This window comes from Pinus tabuliformis, chromosome 7 (genome assembly GCF_031772625.1).
Source record: "Pinus tabuliformis cultivar Carrire ecotype Pingquan chromosome 7, CPIR1, whole genome shotgun sequence".
Classification (NCBI taxonomy): domain Eukaryota; kingdom Viridiplantae; phylum Streptophyta; class Pinopsida; order Pinales; family Pinaceae; genus Pinus; species Pinus tabuliformis.
In genome coordinates, this window is record NC_142293.1 from 1,537,894,728 (window position 1) to 1,537,916,999 (window position 22,272).

The following is a 22,272-nucleotide window of genomic DNA, read 5'->3' on the forward strand; positions in this document are numbered from 1 at the left end:
TAATTTTGCTTACCGTAGCAACCTGGGTAAGTCGGTGTGGGAGTGGGCTCAACTGCTTAGAATCGAACCTGATTAGTCGTCTTCAACTCCCACCAGTCTAGTCATGCATCACCGCCAAACAGACAAGAACCCTATCTTACTTTTACTGTCAATAAAAAAACATTTCGAACATCACCTACAGTGCCTCCCAGGCAGCTTTTCTGTGTAAAAATAATGTGGCTCTCTATTTAAGCAAGCATAACTTTGCTATGTTTTATGTGTATCTGAGCAGCAGAAGACTTGAAAGTTTGAAACTAAGAAAAAAATGAATGGTGACAGTACTGTTGTGAGTATTCGGCCCGTAGTTAGCAAACAGTTTTGCTCCACTTCACACAAGCAATTCATTGTGAGGAGGAGGCCGTGTGTTGTTAATGGCGGTGGCTTGGTGGTCACGGACTGTGGAGGCAGTGAAGTATTCAGACTGGAGGGATGTGGCCCAACCGCTAAGCACCAGTTTCTTCTCAAAGACTGCGATGGGAAGCCCATACTCACTTTGAAACGCGAGGTCATATGAATGATCTTATGTTTAGATAGTACATACTTTTGGAATTTCTATATATCTCATTTTTCATTTTGCCGATGGGAGATTTGTGGTTTATAGCTTATCATTGCTGAATGATTATATTGGCAGAAATAAGACTCATATCATAATTTCACAAGTTTGGGTATAAATTTTCCAAGGGGAATTTCTTAGGTTTAGCAGACACCCTGTTGGCTCTATGACATAGGGATAGAAATTTACATCTGTAATTTTGCATTTTATTATCTTAAGAATATATAATAATTTGCAATATATTTATTTATATGGAATTTTAAAGCATTTTTATTATGCAGTGGTATGATCCGGATCATCCACAGTTTTGTGATCATTTTGTCGACAGAATGATCACAAAACTGTGGATAATCCGGATCATGCCACTGCAAAAAACTTCCACAAAAGCCTAAAATCTAACATTTTTATTATAGCAATATATTATTATTTTTAAATACTAAACGCATCACACTATATAAATAATTCAGATCTTCAAAATCTGCAACCTAAATTTTACAAGTCTGTCTGACTTTTGGTACATAATGACATTGCATGATTACATTTTTCTCATTCCCAAATCAGATACTTTTGGTACATAATGACATTGCATGATTACATTTTTCTCATTCCCAAATCAGATTGCTCTGGTTTATAGTGGAAGTAAAGACCACCTCTGTGTATACTCTTCCATACCTATATTTATTTTATTGGTTAGCTCCGGTTTATAGTGAAAGTAAAGACCTTCTCTGTGTATACTCTTCCATATCTATATTTATTTTATTGGTTAGGTAACAAAAAGTCAATATGATTGATAAAGTAAATGGCTTGTATGTACAAGATTTAAAAGAAAAAGTAATGTTATTCTGTTCGAGTTATTATTACATTGATATATACTCTTTCATATCCCTATTCCTTGAAAATAACATGATTAAAGTAAATGTTTTATATATAAAAGTTATTCTTGGCAAATTTGAGTTATTATTAGATTGATATTATTTCAGTTTTATTTTTTTTAATAATATATATATTTTTTTTAAATACCAAAACCATCAAACTATATAAATTACTCAGATCTTCAAGCTAAATTGTATAGGTCTGTCTCACTCTTGGTACATAAAGACATTGTAGGATTACATTTATCTCATTCCCAAATCAGATTGCTTTTGTTTATAGTGAAAGTAAAGACATTCTTCATCGTTTATACTCTTTAATATCTTTATTTCTGTTAATGGTTACCTAATAAAAAGTCAATGTGATTGATAAAGTAAATGTCTTGCATGTATAACATTTTTTTAAGAAGTAATATTGTGCTGTTTAAGTTATTATTAGATTGATATATGCAATTTCATATCTTTATTTTAATTATTGAGTGAAGTATATATAGTTTGGTAAATTATAATAGTAGTATTATTATTATTTTTAAATGAAATTTTAATAGATTGAAATTAATTTTCTATTTTTTAAATTTTAGTTTTGTATTTTTAAAATGTTTTATTTTATTTGTTATAGCTTTAGAGGTTTTTAGGTGTAATTTTTCTATAATTTAGTAGGATTTGATGGAATCAGTTTGAGTAATATTCAGATTAAGCTGAGTGTCAAATTTTTTTCAGCATATATGCTGAAAGTTAAGATATTGAATCAATATATACTGTCAAAATCCATTATAAACAACAAAAACATCAAAATTTGACCAAAATTTTTCTCTCTAAACTCCAAAACTGAACTTATAATAGTTTGACACTACGTTTTAAAACCCTGCCACCTTTCCTGAATCAATAACCTGTTTCAACCACGATTTTCCAGCATTTAATGGTAATGATGCTCGATTTATATTTGCATTTTCAGGATGGTGTGGTGCAGGTGCTCAGCTTCCAAAAACAATGGAAAGGCTTCGTGGGCAACGAGATAGATGGTCACCCGACACCCATTTTTAAGGTCACCGCTTCGGCCATTAGTTGCAGGCAGAAGAACCCCATTAAGATCTCACTCAATGATTCACTCAAGAATAAAAAGAAGTGGGATTACGAGATTGTGAGAAATTTAACCGAGCAATCATGTGCTGTATATGATGACTCTGGTGCCATTGCTGCAGAGGTAATATGTACATGTACACTCTCTCTGCTTACAAAAGGTAAAATCCCTGTCCATGACACATGTATATTAAATGCTGTGTAGGCCACTCTGAAGGATGCAATAGAAGACATATTTAGCATTTCAGTGCAACCAGGAATTGATCAGGCATTCATATTTGGGTTAGGTGCAATTCTCCACAAACTTAATGGAGAAGATGGTTACTTCGGAAGATGAGAATCTATACTGTTTGAAGTAATATATTATATGGAATAAGATCTAAAAACTGCTGGCATTTAAGTGGACAGTTGTGGCCCTTCATCAGAAGCCTGGATTCTAATGCTTAATGCTATTAAAGATATTGCAGGATTTTTTCTTTTAAAGGAAAGTTCGATGAAATTTGATATGGGGTGGAAAGAATATGTTAATAAACCATATATATTTTATTTAAAAGGCTTTTTCTTTGAATTGCCTTTGTAAGATGCCATTCTGATTATTTGAATTGGAAAACAAAGTACTTGCAACTTACTCCAAATTCATTTGTGTTGATTTTAACTATCACATGGGTTTGCTGCTGCATTTTGAGAAGAATATTGGAGAATTAATGGAGATGACAAAGAGGTTGTTTAGTAACGCTATCCATTGAGAAAGGTTGAGGGGAAATGTGAAATTTATATCTGACAGGCAGATTTTTAAGTAAAACATCTGTATTTAAAAAAAAAAATATCTTTCCTCAATGGCCATAAAGGAAAAGGCATTAACGAGAATTTCAGAGTCTCTTCGAACCAAAGAAATTAATGAATCTCTTCCCACTTAAAAGGTGTATGGGTTATGTTATATAAAGATCAATAATAAAAGTTAAATGAGTTTTAGATTTACAAAGATAACAGTGAAATTGCCACTCACATAACGAAGAGGAGTGTCACATTCCCGTTACTATATAATAATTTTTTTTTTTTTATGCATACCATATAAAACCAACTTACTACTTTACATGCTTCCTAACCCGGAATTACCGCATATAACGCGTTACATCTACCCACCATCCAACTATATAAAATGTTAGATTTATGTATTCGTTGTTCCAGCACTTTACTATGATGTGATATGCTGACATGGTTTTATGTTGACATGATTTTTGGGTTGGTCGCATTGACTCACAACTGGATCATTTACCTTGTGACCCTACCCAGTACGCAATGTATTAATCAGGTGCCAGATCACTTGGTGTCTTAATGAGGGTAGTCCATTGCTCGGCAGGTGGCGTGTCCGGCCCACCTTGCCATGCGACCGCTCGGCCTTGGGCACCTTGGATACTCCGCTATGGATTCCCGCCAAGCATCGACGGTCAGGATCTGCATTTCAGATCTAACGGAGGGGAAAGGCTGAGGGTTTTAAGGCAGCTCAAAACTCCACCGGAGCGAGCTCAGAACCCATTTTCACAGTTCTCTCCGACTCCTCCGGGTGCTCTGATGCCCGATCGAACCCTCAGACTTCGTCCTCACCTCTTGCTCGTCTTCAGAAAAAATGTACAAAACTCGCTATTACGCCTGCAAGGTAAGGGTTGGATGGTTTACTTTTCGAGTTGCATTCTGCATGATTTACTCTCTTGTCTGTTTATAACTATATGCTCTTTCTGCAAGGCACACAGATAGGTTTGGTCCTGCCTTTCTGGTAATGTCGCAGTCTTTTAAGCTCAACCTTAATGCTCTCTTGGCGGCCGCAGGTGAGTTCTTAATCTCAGAATACCCTTTTCTTTGAGTACTAGAGTTTGGATAGATCCTTGTTTTAATACAGTCGAGGGTTTAATTGTGGCAGCCCACCGCTTGAACGCTGGTTGACCCTTCTTCAACCGGTTGAGGTATTTACAGGCGGACCCTTCCGTTTGCATATGTTTGCTATCTGGTTGGATGTATGTTCGACACCGGGAGCGCCCGTTCCATGGCGGCCCGTGTACCCTGACTCTCTTTTCTGTAGTTTTGGTTAGGGTTTAATCGCCCTGAGGCATTTATAGGTTTCGGGTTTGTCTGTAATGAATATTTGATATTGTATAAGACCGTGTCTTAGTGTACAGACATGATTATAACTCTGGGTTTTAATGTTGAAGTTTCCTATTGCATATTTCAATACTTGTGCGTTTATGCCCGACCAGGGTTTACTGTCGAGGTGTTTGTTTTTCTTTAGCTCATAAATAGGTATATCAGTGTATACCGAGCATGACTCTGTTCGAACCCTTTTGCTTGCCGTGAACTGAACATCTCTTTTTACTTGCCGTGCACTGAACATTTCTATTGAACTAGTTACAAGCTTACGGCTGGTATTGTAAATCTCAGTTAATGTTTCTCCGTTTCCTGTTGCGTTCAGACTCTGCTTTGTGATAAGTTACCCGTCCCCGTGGCGGCAGACTCTTGATTTGTTTCATATATTTGTTACAGATTCAAGGGTAACGTTTCAATACTCTATATGGTTGTTACCAGTGGTATCTGGTTATGAGTTTTACCAATTTACTGTATCCGCCATACTATATTCGTAATGCTATATATTCTTTCAGTTACTATTCATACATTACGCATGCATAAGTTATTGCTGCAGGCATAAGCACGATTTCATAGTGTTGTCGTTACATTTTCTTTATCGTTTATTTGTTGAGCCAATTCCTCGGTGACAGTAGCTATGAATGTGGCTACTTCCTAAAGCAGGTTGCACAGCTAAGATACGGTTCTCCGTCCCGTATGCTGGTAGAGTATTCGCGTTTCCCTTTTAGTCTAGATATTATACTAGTCTCTTGCCTTTCAATCGTATTTACAGCTATATACGTTTTTGTTTCTGGCCTGTTAATAGGTATTAATCTTGGACCTACCGCCAGCGTCCATGCTCAGGCTTTCATGTTTCAGCTTCTTCTTATGTTAGCATGATTTAAGACTAGTTTTGTTACATGCAATCTTCCGGCAACTAGATCTGTTACTTGTTTGCTTACGCGGGACAATCTTTTTCTCCTTGTCTGTATTATATTATGCTGGTCAAGTATATACTCTGCTGTTATCTGGGAACTATGCCCATGTAGTTTTAATATCAGTTTAGCAGGTTTTGGTTCTTGTCTAACATTCACAGCCTATCTTTACTCAGATTATATCTAGACAGTTATACTATTCACAGTCTGTCTTTATTCAGATTTTATCTAAACAGCTATACTTTTCACAGTCTGTCTTTATTCAGATTATATCTAGACAGTTATGCTTGTATCGTAAAGGTAATCCTGGAATAAACACAGTATCAACTAATCACTGTAATTCCTACTGCACCTTTCTCTTTTAATTTCAACAGAGACTCTGTAAGTAAAAATCGTACCTGGTTCACCAGAGTCAGGAGCAGGTACCTAAACAAGTCTTTGTACCTTGGTTATGCTCGTCCACCCAGCCTTGAGATCCATCCCTCAAACGGTTTTCTCCCCCCGAGCCATCTTGCAGGCCTCAAGCCCTCAACAAGATTCTGTGCACTTTGTGCGATGTTATCTGGTCCTTACCAGACTTAACCTTTTCTTTTCTTGTGTTTCTTTTTCCTCTTCTCAGGAAAAAAATCTCTTCTGTCTGTCCCAACAGCACAAAACTTCCTCCCTAGATCCAGGACCTTTTCCTGTTTGGGAGGGCAGTTCCAATCAGTTATGACAACTGATCTTTTTCTTTGAAATTCACCTCCCAGAGGCTGCCAGCATTTCAAGAAAATATTTAATTTATTCAATAATATAGTTTATCACAGTTTTGTTTCTTTTAACATAAACAACAACTACTATTTTACCATAGTAAAATTCACATTTACATTTACTGGGGTTATTACATCTCCCCCTCCTGTGATTGGACATCGTCCCGATGTCTGTTTTCCTTAAACAAATTCGGGTAAGCTTCCTTAAGGAGTTCCTCATCCTCCCAAGTGGCCTCTTCAGGCCCATAATGCTGCCACTGCACCTTAGCTTGGATAATAACCCGTTTCCGCAGCTGCACTTCTCTCCGGTCGAGAATGGTCAGTGGTTCGACCAGAACCTCGCCTTCCGGCTCGACCTGCAACAGCAACAGATTTAGTTATTTCCTTGTTTAAGAACAAAGCTTATTTAAAATGACCAGATTTACTTCTTACCCGAACATCCTGCCATTGAATCACATGTTTAGGATCGTAGACGTATTGTTTCAATACGGAAACATGAAAAACGTTGTGGATCTTAATATGGCTTGGTAAGGCAAGCTGATAAGCTATTGGCACCACTTTTGCCAGGATTTGGAAAGGTCCAAAATAGTGAGGTGCCAGCTTGGCACACCCACTCCACTGCAAGGTACTCCTTCTGGTTTGGATTCTTACGAAAACATGGTCTCCGACCTGAAATTCTTTGAACCTTCTCTTTCGATCTGCAAAACTTTTTTGTCTGTCTTGAGCAGCCTTTAAGTTATTACGCACTTTCTTCACCATGTCCTCCATTTCTTTGAGCATATCCGGGCCAAACCTTAGCCTATCCTCAGGTCCACCCCAACTTGAGGGTGTGCGGCACTTCCGCCCATACAAAACCTCAAAGGGACTCAGCTGAGTTGACGTGTGATACCCGTTATTATACGCAAATTCAACCAAGTGGAGGTATTCCTCCCATTGGGTTGGTTTCATCATAACACATGCTCTCAGCATGTCCTCCACTACCTGATTCACTCGTTCCGTTTGGCCATCGGTCTGGGGATGATAAGCTGTGCTAAAGTTCAGCTGTGTTCCCAGTTCAGCAAACAAGGTCCTCCAAAAGGTTGATGTGAACTTAACATCACGATCAGAGATTATTACCTTCGGAAGTCCATGCAGTTTGAACACATTCTGCATAAAAATATGAGCAATTTGCACAGCCTTATATGTGGATTGCACAGGTATGAAGTGTGCTGCCTTACTTAACTTATCTACCACCACCATAATGGAATCATTGTTTTTCTTTGTTCGAGGCAATCCAGTTATAAAATCCATGGATATAGTCTCCCATTTCCATTCCGGAATGGGCAAGGGTTGTAGCAGCCCTGCTGGATGCAAATGCTCTGCCTTGATCTGTTGACATTCTAAACATCGCGCTAGATACTCAGCCACCTCCTTCTTCATTTTTGGCCAGTAGTATTCCTTTCGAAGCGCGGTGACCATTTTCTGGTACCCTGGATGCCCGGTATAATGGCTGATATGAAATTCGTCCAGAATCAGTTTTCTAAGACTATCTTCGTCAGGCACATACAGCCTTTTATGGAAATACAGCATTCCGGCATCGTCTAACTCGTATCCTTGTTGTATTTCCTTATCAGAAAGCTGTTGTACTTGCTGTTTAATTTGCTGATATACAGCATCTTGATCAGCTGCTAATTTTATCTTTTCAAGTAAGGTACTCTGCCATTTACTAACCGAAATTCTGCACACACATTGCACCTTTCGACTCAATGCGTCAGCTACCCGATTCTCCTTTCCTTTCAAATGTTTTATTTCAAAATCAAACCCACTTAAAAAGTCTGCCCATCGAGCTTGTCTCGTATTTAAAGTGGGTTGACTGAAATAGTTTGTTAAGCTGTGGTGGTCTGTCAACAACAGAAACTTCCTTCCCAAAAGGTAATGTCGCCACATCTTTAGTGCATGGATAACAACTGCTAATTCCAAATCGTAAGCAGAGTACTTCTGCTCATGTTCCTTTAGTTTCCTTGATTCGTATGCAATCACCCTTCCTTCTTGCATCAACACTCCTCCCACACCTTCTTTACTTGCGTCAGTACAGACCACGTAATCCTTATTAGGATCGGCTATACTCAAGATGGGCGCGGTGGTGAGTAAGTGCTTGAGCTGTTCAAAGCTCTGCTGACATTCTGAAGTCCACTTAAATATCTTTCCCTTCTTTTGTAAGGAGGTGATAGGGTATGCTACCCTTGAAAAGCCTTCCACAAACCTTCTATAATAACCCGCTAGCCCCATAAAGGATCTGATATCTGCCACGTCCTTTGGTATAGGCCACTCCATTATAGTTCTGATTTTTTCAGGGTCCACTGCAATTCCTTCCTTTGTGATCACATGGCCTAAGTATTGTATTTCCTCCTTAAAGAAATCACACTTACTAAACTTTGCATATAACTGATGTTCTCGCAAAGTTTGCAACACCACTCTAAGGTGTTCTTCATGCTCCTCCCTTGATCGGGAGTAAATCAGAATGTCATCTATGAATATTAACACAAACTTGTCTAAGAACTTGTGGAACACACTGTTCATCAAACACATGAAGGTAGCAGGTGCATTGGTCAGACCAAAAGGTAGCACCACGAATTCGTAGTGTCCATACCGCGTTCTGAAAGCTGTCTTAGCGATATCCTCCTCCTTAATTCTGATCTGATGATAACCAGATCGCAGATCAATCTTAGAAAATACCGTCGCTCCCTTCACCTGATCAAAAAGTTCGTCGATCCGAGGCAAAGGATATTTATTTTTGATCGTGAGCTTATTCAGCTGACGATAATCAATACACATCCGGAAAGTTCCATCTTTCTTCTTGACAAATAACACTGGGGCTCCCCAGGGTGATACGCTGGGACGGATGTAATTCTTGTCTAACAGCTCCTGCAGTTGCATTTTTAATTCTGTTAGTTCTGGTACACTCATTCGGTATGGCGCCCGTGACACGGGTGCTGCTCCCGGAATCAATTCAATGGTGAAGTCCACATCTCTCTTAGGTGGCAGCCCGGGTACTTCCTCAGGAAAAACATCTGCAAACTCTTGTACCACCGGAATGTTGCCCAGCATAGCAGTTTTATCCTTCTGATTTGCGTAACCCACCTGAATAGCATAAATTTGGCATTTCTTCCTGATGCATTTAGCTAACTGAGATGCTGTAATGGGTCGAATCTGTACGGGATGTTTGATTCCTTGTAACTCCTGCTGCTCTCCACGGTCATCCTTGTAGTAGATAGTTTTTGTCTTGCAATTTACTAAGGACCAGTGTTTTTCCAGCCAATCCATCCCAATCAGGATGTCATATGAACCCAACGGTAGTATGTTTAAGTCTGCCACTATTGGCTGCCCTGCTATGGTTAAAGAGCAATTGTTTATTTTGGCCAAGACTCGTCTCTTGGCTCCTGTAGCTAATTGAACCAGCCACGGATTTCTGAACTTTTCAGATTGTAGCTTACATTGTTCTACTATCTTTGGGCTAACATAACTTAAAGTAGCTCCTGGATCAATAAGAACAGCTATAGAAAGGTTTGAAATTTTACCTTCAAATTCAACCATAGATGGCTGGTACTCCGCTTGGCGGTCCTCCAAGGCTGCATTAATTCTGGGTACACTTCGTGCCACGTCCCCAACGGTTGATGCTTCATGTATTTGGGATATCTGGTCCGTTCCCTTTCGCTGCGGGCAGTTTTTAACATAGTGAGGTCCTCCACAGCCCCAGCATTGAACTGGAGGTCTGGTCATCCCTTCACTTTCTGGCCTAACAGGCTGTTCACTTACTCGAGACTCACTTACTGGCCTAGCTCGGGGCGCACTTCTTGCTACAGTTCGACTGTTTAATCCTTTACCAGCTCCCTTACTTACATTGCTGCGACCTCCCTTGCTGTTCCCAGCCATCCGACTACTCTTTTTCTCATTCCATCTTTTATTTGAGGTATCCCCCTTCTGTTTATTCTGCTGGTAGCAGATCCTTGCTTTACGAATAGCCTCATCCATGGTCCTAGGATTGTCAAACTCAATCCTCTCTCTTATATATGAAGGTAGGCTGCTCACAAACCTTTGGACCTTGGCTTTCTCTTCCTTGATATAAGGTACATAACGTAGCAGAGAGGTAAAGCGATTAATGAACTCGTCCATAGTCTGCTGCCCCAGTCTTAAATCATGGAACTCTCTCGCTTTCTCATCGTAAAAGCGCTCAGTTAGGTACCTCTCTTTGAAGTATTTCTGAAATTTCTCCCATGTAATGGTCCGCTCACTGACCCCCTTAACAATCTTAATTTCCTCCCACCACAAGGTTGCCTTACCTTGTAGCTGGAATATAGCCAGTCTCGCCTTCAAGTTGTGATCATACTCGTACAACTGAAAATATTTATTAACCATGCTTCTGCTGCCTCTTCCTGTTCGCCATCGAAATGTGGGGGTTTAATCTTCCGGAATTCTCCCTGCAGCTCCATTTTCTGACGTTTTGAGGTTTGCTGCTGTGGTACATTGTCAGAATGGTCCTCTTTGCCTGCTGAATTTTCAGGTACATTCTGAAAGTCTTGCTCCTCTGTCACCCTCTGCTGTTCCGCACTGGGGTTAGATATAGGTGGATTTTGCCTGTCCGACAAACTCTTCAAAATTCTTTCTTGTTCTACGGTCAAACGTGCGTTGTCTTCTCGCAGGCGCGCCATCTCATTTTTCAACTCCTGAACAGTTTCCAGTATGGCAAGATTGGTACTTCGTGTTTCCTCACCCAACTGCACCCACAGCTCTGGGTTCTCCCGAGGATTACTGCCGTCTCCTAGCATTTTTGTTTTTCTGCTAGCTGTTGTAATTCTGTGTGTCACCCCTTCATAGACAGAACAACAGTTAAGTAAATTATCAGTTCTCATATATATGCATGGTGTATACTTCTGCACAGTGAAACATGTCATGTTTGAGGCCACAGTGTTGTAACTTGGCTCTGATACCAATTTGTCACATTCCCGTTACTATATAATAATTATGCATACCATATAAAACCAACTTACTACTTTACATGCTTCCTAACCCGGAATTACCGCATATAACGCGTTACATCTACCCACCATCCAACTATATAAAATGTTAGATTTATGTATTCGTTGTTCCAGCACTTTACTATGATGTGATATGCTGACATGGTTTTATGTTGACATGATTTTTGGGTTGGTCGCATTGACTCACAACTGGATCATTTACCTTGTGACCCTACCCAGTACGCAATGTATTAATCAGGTGCAGAGTTAGGTGGTCCGACCGCAGACTCTGCAGGTGCCAGATCACTTGGTGTCTTAATGAGGGTAGTCCATTGCTCGGCAGGTGGCGTGTCCGGCCCACCTTGCCATGCGACCGCTCGGCCTTGGGCACCTTGGATACTCCGCTATGGATTCCCGCCAAGCATCGACGGTCAGGATCTGCATTTCAGATCTAACGGAGGGGAAAGGCTGAGGGTTTTAAGGCAGCTCAAAACTCCACCGGAGCGAGCTCAGAACCCATTCTTCACAGTTCTCTCCGACTCCTCCGGGTGCTCTGATGCCCGATCGAACCCTCAGACTTCGTCCTCACCTCTTGCTCGTCTTCAGAAAAAATGTACAGAACTTGCTATTACGCCTGCAAGGTAAGGGTTGGATGGTTTACTTTTCGAGTTGCATTCTGCATGATTTATTCTCTTGTCTGTTTATAACTATATGCTCTTTCTGCAAGGCACGCAGATAGGTTTGGTCCTGCCTTTCCGGTAATGTCGCAGTCTTTTAAGCTCAACCTTAATGCTCTCTTGGCGGCCGCAGGTGAGTTCTTAATCTCAGAATACCCTTTTCTTTGAGTACTAGAGTTTGGATAGATCCTTGTTTTAATACAGTCGAGGGTTTAATTGTGGCAGCCCACCGCTTGAACGCTGGTTGACCCTTCTTCAACCGGTTGAGGTATTTACAGGCGGACCCTTCCGTTTGCATATGTTTGCTATCTGGTTGGATGTATGTTCGACACCGGGAGCGCCCGTTCCATGGCGGCCCGTGCACCCTGACTCTCTTTTCTGTAGTTTTGGTTAAGGTTTAATCGCCCTGAGGCATTTATAGGTTTCGGGTTTGTCTGTAATGAATATTTGATATTGTATAAGACCGTGTCTTAGTGTACAGACATGATTATAACTCTGGGTTTTAATGTTGAAGTTTCCTATTGCATATTTCAATACTTGTGCGTTTATGCCCGACCAGGGTTTACTGTCGAGGTATTTGTTTTTCTTTAGCTCATAAATATGTATATCAGTGTATACCGAGCATGACTCTGTTCGAACCCTTTTGCTGGCCGTGAACTGAACATCTCTTTTTACTTGCCGTGCACTGAACATTTCTATTGAACTAGTTACAAGCTTACGGCTTGATCCAGGTGGATGTTGGTGGCCACCCGCCAACCCATTTGGACCCCCACAACTGTCTCTTTCAGTCTTTTCAGTTTCCTAAATTGCAGCACAGTTTACTATTTTTAGCAGTTTTTCGGGTCCTGAACTTCCAGAGCCGTTTTGAGGCCCTAAACGACGTTTTTTTGGGATTCTGGGGCAACATGGGTCCATGGACCCATGTTGCCTCCCAAAGTGGTAGTACTCGGATAGATCTTTCTAACAAGCTATCGTACGCGTCAAACAGAGATCGTATGCCAAAGTTACGACCCCGGGAAATTGATGTACCAATTTACCCAAACGGGGCCCACAATTTGGTGTTTCATCTTCTAGGGTTAGATTTTGGGATGTGAAGGGTTTTCCATTGTTTCTCAACAATAAATAGGCCTTCGAGCCTCATTGTAACACAGTTCGGAACAGTTCAGAGGCATGTAGCCGCACATCTCTTCTCAGAGATAAGCTACCATCGCCCTAGCTGGTTTATTTCCATTTCTGGTTGTAAGCATATTTCGGTATTTTCCATTAATGAAATGAAGTATTATTTCTGCTGCATCTCTGTATTTATGGTTATCGCATCTCTGTATTTATGGTTATCTCTATAATCTATTGCGTTCCTGTTTAAATCTGGATCAGTGGTATCAGAGCGGTCTGCTTTTTCTCTGTTTTTCTTTGCATGTCCCCAACGAGGTCGGGATATAAGGAGTTAGGGCTTGAACTGGTCGAACCTTTGCAAGACCAGCCTCGCAAATCTCGACGGCCTCCCATGGCGGATGAGAAGAAAGACGAGGGGGTAGGAGATCCTATCAAAATCTTGCTCGAAGAAGCACTTGAGCGGCAAAGGAACGCGATGATGGATAGCTTTGCGCAGATCCTTCAGCGGCTACCCAGAGGCGACGCATCGACTTCCAACAGCGACTCTGGAAACGCCGCGCCATTTAAGGTACAAGTTAATTTTGAAATCCCCATATTCGAGGGCAAATAGATGCAGATGCCGTAGATAAATGGTTAAATCTGCTAGATGGGTATTTCTCTGTTCACGAATTTTCAAGTCGGGAAAAGATTATTTTCGCTCTTCTCAAAGCAGCCCCCCACGTTAAGGACTGGTGGGAAACCTACTGCGAGCAGAAGGATGAAAGTACAGGCTCACTATTTTCAGCCGCACCCACCTGGGATTCGTTCCGGGATGCCATCAAGGAGCAGTACTACCCTGTCGGAAGCTATGAGGACAAATACATCAAATGGACCGCACTGCGGCAGGGACGAGACCAAGATGTGCCGGAGTTCACAAACATTTTTCATACCCTTCGCACACAGTTGGGTATCAAAGATTCTGAGCTGCATCTGGTACTCAAATACCGTGGCTGCCTGCACAAATACATCCAAGAAGAGATGGTGTTCTTGAACATCTCCTCGCTCGGCATGGCGTACCGATACGCTGTCAAAATCGAGCAAAAGTTCAAACAGAAGAAGCGAGACTTTGGATCTGCAAATCCAAAGCCCAAAGGACAAAGCCAAGGTGGGGTGACCCAAGACAACCCGTCGAAGCCACAAGAAAAGAACAACACCACGAAGCCGAAGAAGGACACAGGAAAGTGGTGTGAGTTCCACAAGAGTCCCACTCATAACACAAGTGAGTGTCGGACCAAGCAGTCGCTTGTGGCTGAGTTGAAGGCTTCCGAATCAGATGCATGTTCTAACCCTGAGCCAGAACCTGACAAGGGGAATGGCAAAGGGAAGCAGATCATTGATGCGGATCCCAGCGCCATTGTTGCCACCGCCAAGATCCAGAAAGATGAGCCCGAAAATCCAGAGGAGGGGGAGCGTCTTTTCCACTCATAGATGTGGGTGAAGGGTTCACCGCTGCGATTCATTGTCGACAGTGGTAGCCAAAAGAACCTGGTTTCAGCAGAGTTCGTGAAGCGGTTGGGCCTACCGACTACACCTCACCCACAGCCGTACAGTATCGGGTGGCTTCATGAAGGACGAGATCTGAAAGTTCGCCAGCAGTGCCGCCTTCCCTACAACATCAAACCCTTCACAGACGAGGTATTGTGTGATGTTACACCTCTGGATGTTTGTGATGTATTATTAGGCCAGCCATACTTGTGGAAGCGACATGCTGTGTATGAGTCCAGGCCTCGTGCTGTCATTATTTCTTTGAATAATTCATTATACAGGATACCAGAGGTAGCCCCACCGACTGCCACATCCTTGATCACTACCAAGAAAGGCAGCAAGCTCATATCACAGACCAGGAAATTCATCTGTCTGGTTCACTCCCAAAGTAAGGGGAAGATCGTTGCTACATCCATGACCCCTGCAAAGAGTTCCTCTACGCAGCAGTAGCAGCAAAGGAATACGGTCATGAAAGAACACAGGAACAACTTCTCCTCATCCACAGGGATACCACAGAAGCTTCAAGTGGGCAACAAAGTCTGGTTGCATCGACAGAAAGAACGCCTTACCAGAACCCATCAAAAGCTCAAATCACTCCGACATGGTCCTTACAGCAGTACCAAGGCTATGGGGAACAATGCTTTGGAGCACATCATTCCTCCATTCCTTCGCCGGCACCAAATGTTCAATATGGACCATCGTCGACCATGCTTCCCACCATTACTGGACACATCAGAGATTGCAGGACAAGTTCAGCAGATGGAGGAACTCAACGCAATGGGGACCATTGCTTCCTAAGGGGGGAGGAATGATCCAGGTGGATGTTGGTGGCCACCCGCCAACCCATTTGGACCCCCACAACTGTCTCTTTCAGTCTTTTCAGTTTCCTAAATTGCAGCATAGTTTACTATTTTTAGCAGTTTTTTCGGGTCCTGAACTTCCAGAGCCGTTTTGAGGCCCTAAACGATGTTTTTTTGGGATTCTGGGGCAACATGGGTCCATGGACCGATGTTGCCTCCCAAAGTGGTAGTACTCGGATAGATCTTTCTAACAAGCTATCGTACGCGTCAAACGGAGATCGTATGCCAAAGTTACGACCCCGGGAAATTGATGTACCAATTTACCCAAACGGGGCCCACAATTTGGCGTTTCATCTTCTAGGGTTAGATTTTGGGATGTGAAGGGTTTTCCATTGTTTCTCAACAATAAATAGGCCTTCGAGCCTCATTGTAACACAGTTCGGAACAGTTCAGAGGCATGTAGCCGCACATCTCTTCTCAGAGATAAGCTACCATCGCCCTAGCTGGTTTATTTCCATTTCTGGTTGTAAGCATATTTCGGTATTTTCCATTAATGAAATGAAGTATTATTTCCACTGCATCTCTGTATATATGGTTATCGCATCTCTGTATTTATGGTTATCTCTATAATCTATTGCGTTCCTGTTTAAATCCGGATCACGGCTGGTATTGTAAATCTCAGTTAATGTTTCTCCGTTTCCTGTTGCGTTCATACTCTGCTTTGTGATAAGTTACCTGTCCCCGTGGCGGCAGACTCTTGATTTGTTTCATATATTTGTTACAGATTCAAGGGTAACGTTTCAATACTCTATATGGTTGTTACCAATGGTATCTGGTTATGAGTTTTACCAATTTACTGTATCCGCCATACTATATTCGTAATGCTATATATTCTTTCAGTTACTATTCATACATTACGCATGCATAAGTTATTGCTGCAGGCATAAGCACGATTTCATAGTGCTGTCGTTACATTTTCTTTATCGTTTATTTGTTGAGCCGATTCCTCGGTGACAGTAGCTATGAATGTGGCTACTTCCTAAAGCAGGTTGCACAGCTAAGATACGGTTCTCCGTCCCGTATGCTGGTAGAGTATTCGCGTTTCCCTTTTAGTCTAGATATTATACTAGTCTCTTGCCTTTCAATCGTATTTACAGCTATATACGTTTTTGTTTCCGGCCTGTTAATAGGTATTAATCTTGGACCTACCGCCAGCGTCCATGCTCAGGCTTTCATGTTTCAGCTTCTTCTTATGTTAGCATGATTTAAGACTAGTTTTGTTACATGCAATCTTCCGGCAACTAGATCTGTTACTTGTTTGCTTACGCGGGACAATCTTTTTCTCCTTGTCTGTATTATATTATGCTGGTCAAGTATATACTCTGCTGTTATCTGGGAACTATGCCCATGTAGTTTTAATATCAGTTTAGCAGGTTTTGGTTCTTGTCTAACATTCACAGCCTATCTTTACTCCGATTATATCTATACAGTTATACTATTCACAGTCTGTCTTTATTCAGATTTTATCTAAACAGCTATACTTTTCACAGTCTGTCTTTATTCAGATTATATCTAGACAGCTATGCTTGTATCGTAAAGGTAATCCTGGAATAAACACAGTATCAACTAATCACTGTAATTCCTACTGCACCTTTCTCTTTTAATTTCAACAGAGACTCTGTAAGTAAAAACCGTACCTGGTTCACCAGAGTCAGGAGCAGGTACCTAAACAAGTCTTTGTACCTTGGTTATGCTCGTCCACCCAGCCTTGAGATCCATCCCTCAGACGGTTTTCTCCCCCCGAGCCATCTTGCAGGCCTCAAGCCCTCAACAAGATTCTGTGCACTTTGTGCCTGGTTATCTGGTCCTTACCAGACTTAACCTTTTCTTTTCTTGTGTTTCTTTTTCCTCTTCTCAGGAAAAAAATCTCTTCTGTCTGTCCCAACAGCACAGAACTTCCTCCCTACATCCAGGACCTTTTCCTGTTTGGGAGGGCAGTTCCAATCAGTTATGACAACTGATCTTTTTCTTTGAAATTCACCTCCCAGAGGCTGCCAGCATTTCAAGAAAATATTTAATTTATTCAATAATATAGTTTATCACAGTTTTGTTTCTTTTAACATAAACAACAACTACTATTTTACCATAGTAAAATTCACATTTACATTTACTGGGGTTATTACAAGGAGTTTTGATTAACAATAGCATTTTGATTGGATGTTTATATGACTAGATTATATTTATATTAATTTTGGATTTGTTAATTTTATGTTAATGTTATTAATCATGAATATATTTTTTTGAATATAAATATTTTTTTAACTGTAAAATTTGAATAAAGTTTGTATCTTTGATCCTTTCCATTATAATGGATTTAAGATAATTATATTAAATTTCATGTTGTTATAATGATTTTGCAATTTTAAATAGTTAATGTTTTTTTTCATAAATCAGAATTATGTAATTAAAAAATTATAATATTGTAATATCTTATTCTTGAAATTGATTTGCTACTCTGACATGTATAGTAATTAGAATTTGATTTGTTCCTTTTAGTTGTAGTAATCAAAATTTATTTGATTTTTTTTACGTGTAATAATCTCAATGCCAATAAGAATAAAAGAGATTTTATTTTATTTTTTCTAACATTTTTATTTTCAAATTCCAAAGAAATACTCTTTTGAATTTTTTTCAAGTAGAAGTAAGAACTCAACATTTTCACTATGCTATTTTATGTGATTAATTGCTCACCATAAAAAGACCCCCACTACAATGATAGGTATTGATATTTGATTATTAATTTCTTAATCTTTGAATATTCATGGTCCATAATGCATAAGCTCTAAAGAACTCTATACTTTTTAACGATGGTGAATCAATAATTTATTGATCTAATCTCTGTAAGGCCCAAGATCAAACTTAGTTGCTTGCAATATAACACCAAGAGTATATCCAAGAGTTCATAAGCAACATATACCACAAATTTATGACTTAGCAAGAGCAAAAACTTCACCAAAGTGGAAGAGCCTACTCAAACTTTATACTAAAAATACCCCTTTAAAAATTGAAAACCTAAAATTAATATATATATTAAAAATGTAAAATAAATATTCAAAGAAAAAAATATTCAACTATATACTAAAAAATTCAACTACACACTTGGGAAAAAAATTTAACTACTTTTACAAAAAAAATCGAAATAACATATATAATGTAAATAAAAAAGTTTTATACACTAAAAATGTATTCAACTATATACTAAAAAAATTCAACTACACACTCAAAAAAAATTTCAACTACTTTTACAAAAAAATCGAAATAACATATATAATGTAAATAAAAATCTTTACTCAAGTAGAGTGTTTGGACACTAGTGTGTAAATATAATGCCCAAGCTTTGTGTAATTTAATGGAGTCTATCTCTTTACACATGGAAAAATCTTCCCTACAAAATCATGCTCCACCAAGTACGTGTATACTTAATAAATTTATTAATTTGTATTTAAACAATTTATATTTTTATTATTATGGTGTTTAATTAACTTATACTTTTACTATTATTAAATATAATATTATTCAATGCAAAAAATTCCCTTAATATAATAAAGAATATAATTTATTATATCACCATATTAAACTTAAATGTTTAATTTTAAAATCAAAATGTAAAATTGAAATTTAAAATCAAACTTCGTAAAATCTTTCACGTCAGAGTGGATATGTTCGGTTAATTTAAGTCTACGTTGAAATAATCTATTAATTTTATATAAAAGAAATACCAGTTTATATATATACATGTTTTGTTTTAAATAAATTTAATAAGAAATTATAGATTTACGCATTTATTAAATATTTCTTAGCCCAATTTTTTTTAAAATAATTACATTGTTTTTTCATATATATGCTTCTTCAAAGGAGAATTGGAAGGTGGTGCCAAATTTTTAAACTGAAAGTTTACATTCACCCAGCACTAAGCAATTGACAAAATACAATTTGTAAAATTGGCCTAATAAAAAAACAAATTTACAATGGGAATTGAGTGGTCATCTGCTAGGGGCCTATTTAGATCAAATAACAAATTGTCATTCTGCTAGGGGCCTATTTAGATCAAATAACAAATTGTTAGGAGGTTAGTGAACGTATTATTTGTATAATTTTGAGTTTCACCTATATCTGTCTGCATTTGTAATTTAGTTAATTGCCCTGCCCAAAGCATCAATTTCGTCATCCTAATGATTAACCCTAGCTTTGAGAGACTGGAGTTCCTCGACAAGAAATATGATTGTGCTCGCTTGCTTATGGACTTTCCATTGCAAATCCAAATTCTCAAGGTGCAGATCCTTAACTTGTCATGGATGCTTGCTACCTACGCTACTATCGCCTGTAATGGTTAGATGGTATTTCCTAAACGACACAACACAATTACCAAGAGCAGGAAACCAATTTCCAGTGAGGGCTTGAAGTTGATAAGTCCAGGGGTCAAGTAAATGGTTACAAAGAAATAATTAAGGCACAACGATTAGGAGAACTCCTAAGGAGTCAATTGGGAATGGCTGAGAAACTCAGGGGGGGTCGGAGGAGAGTCCAATTCCACAAGGCATTGATTATATAGAAAATAAAGAGAAGAGTACCCAAGTGGCAAGGTGAACTTCTCGGAAAAGGACTGAAAGATACACAACATGCAACACTGAAGAGGAGAGCCTAATTGCACATGGCACTGAATATACAACAAATAGAGAGGACAATTACTAAGTGGAAAAGTGAAATTCTGCCATATGGACTAAAATATATACACATGGTACAAGACTGAAGAGGGCTGCAAATGACAAAAAAGAGTTCAACATTAAGTACTGTAAGATACATGAGAGCAAGAAGTGAGCCAAAGTGACTGCTGAGACTCTCATGGGAACACATCCTGTAACCAATTGCACCACCACGTCTAGAAGTAGAAGGATTGGTGTCTTTTTAGAACTACTGAATGACCCAGGACACACCTTGTCGAATAGTATTGGGGAGAACAACAAGGTTGAGGAAGACTCTGGCCTCATAATCCAACAGAGAAAATCACGACACCCCTGTTTTGTTTAAGGTGCTCAAGTGACCTCCCACATACCAGAATATGTTTCGCTTTCCACTAGCTAAGCAATTGACTAGACAATTTCCCCGAAAAATTCCCAATTCACAACAAGTGACACTATCAATATCAAAATTATTTTCCCAGCTAAAAAACGATCAATCGACACCATAACAAGCTCAACCACCATGGAGACCATCAATAATTGGACCCGATGCTACTCATAGATGTAAAACCAAGCCCTAAGAGTCCATACATTGCATAAATCTATTGACGATTAAATTTCGTGATTTTCCACCTCCTTGGAGATATTAAAGTTTCAAGAATGGTAAGAATTAACCATCATAAGATAAGCGAACTGTTTTACAATTTTAAGATTGAGAGGAAAATTTCAAAGTGGAATGACAAAAACTTAATGGTAGGTTTTATTTGTTTTTCCTTTATCTTTAATAATTTAATATCCTTTTGGAAAGAGGTTGCCTTTGATATAGGGTTTGATAAGGTCTTTTTTTCTTTTTATTTTGGTTGAATCTAATAACATTTTGGAATGAGGAAGTTACTGTTACATACTTTAAAAAGGCTAGAGTTTTATAATTTTTAGCATTTAAATGTTATTAAAAAATTGATTAATTTAAAATAGGTTTTCAGTTTTGTTAAATAAGTAATAATCTATTTTTACAAAATAATTGATATTAAAATATATGAATAAAAGCTGAACTAAGAAAAATGTTGTATACTCATGCATTTTGAGGATATTAAATCAAATTTGTTGAATATGTTTTTAAAGTATAAAGATGAATGTATCTCCCAATAAGTTAAAACGTTGATAAAGTTTGTTGTAAACCATTTCACAATATTAAAAGATATAAGCAAAGTTTGCTTGTAAATTATTTGATAATTCTGGGAAGAATTTCAAAGTAAAGTGAAGCAAAATCAAATAATAAATTATTTAGATTTTTCTTAATATGAATTAAAATATAAACAAGAATTTCAAAATTTAAATGATTGTGAAAAATTTATAGAATTATAATACATAAAATAATCAAAATTAGAATATTTTAATGTATATTTAAAAGACATACTATATAAAAGTATGGAAAACTTTAAATATATGAATAAAGTATTATGTAAATAATGAGATTCATGGTTAAATTTTTTATGAGTCAAACCATATATATATATATATATATATATAGAATATTTTAATAATATCTATTATTTTAATAATAAAAATTTTATTATTTTTATAAATAATTTGTTATTAAAAAATATAACCATGTAACAATTTTTTAATAAATAATTAATATAATATTTTTAATTGAGATATAATTTTTTTTAAATATACTGTTTTAAAACTAACATTTATTACACAAGTGGGATTGCCTTACCTAAAACCTACATCTAGTGTCCTTCATTTGTCTAGGACACATTGCCTATTTGAAAAAAGAAAAGCAAACCTACATCTAGTGTCCTTCATTTGTCTAGGACACATTGCCTATTTGAAAAAAGAAAAGAGGGATGAGGCTTTGATAGAAAGCTTGGTACAAATTTGCTTGTACCTAAGAGAAGTGTTTTATAGATTTTAGATGTAGTTGAGGAAGAGAAATATGATTTATTCAAAGTGTACTCATCTTTGAAATGATATTTATTTTTAAATGATTTAAGTTGTTGATAATTAACATAAATGCATTTATGAGAAAAAGTTTTTAGAGATTCAATCATAATAGTTTTTCTCAAAGTGTCATGGAAC

General features: G+C 38.4%; 1 protein-coding gene across 1 annotated transcript; it reads left to right on the forward strand.

The window, feature by feature from the left end:
* Window positions 1–212: 212 nt before the first annotated feature.
* On the forward strand, window positions 213–3,582 carry LOC149253747 (protein LURP-one-related 6-like). Its single transcript, XM_089456910.1, has 3 exons — window positions 213–544; window positions 2,417–2,665; window positions 2,747–3,582. Exons 1-3 carry the CDS (start codon window positions 305–307, stop codon window positions 2,876–2,878), a joined length of 621 nt encoding a protein of 206 aa, XP_089313036.1. The 5' UTR covers window positions 213–304; the 3' UTR covers window positions 2,879–3,582.
* Window positions 3,583–22,272: the final 18,690 nt, after the last annotated feature.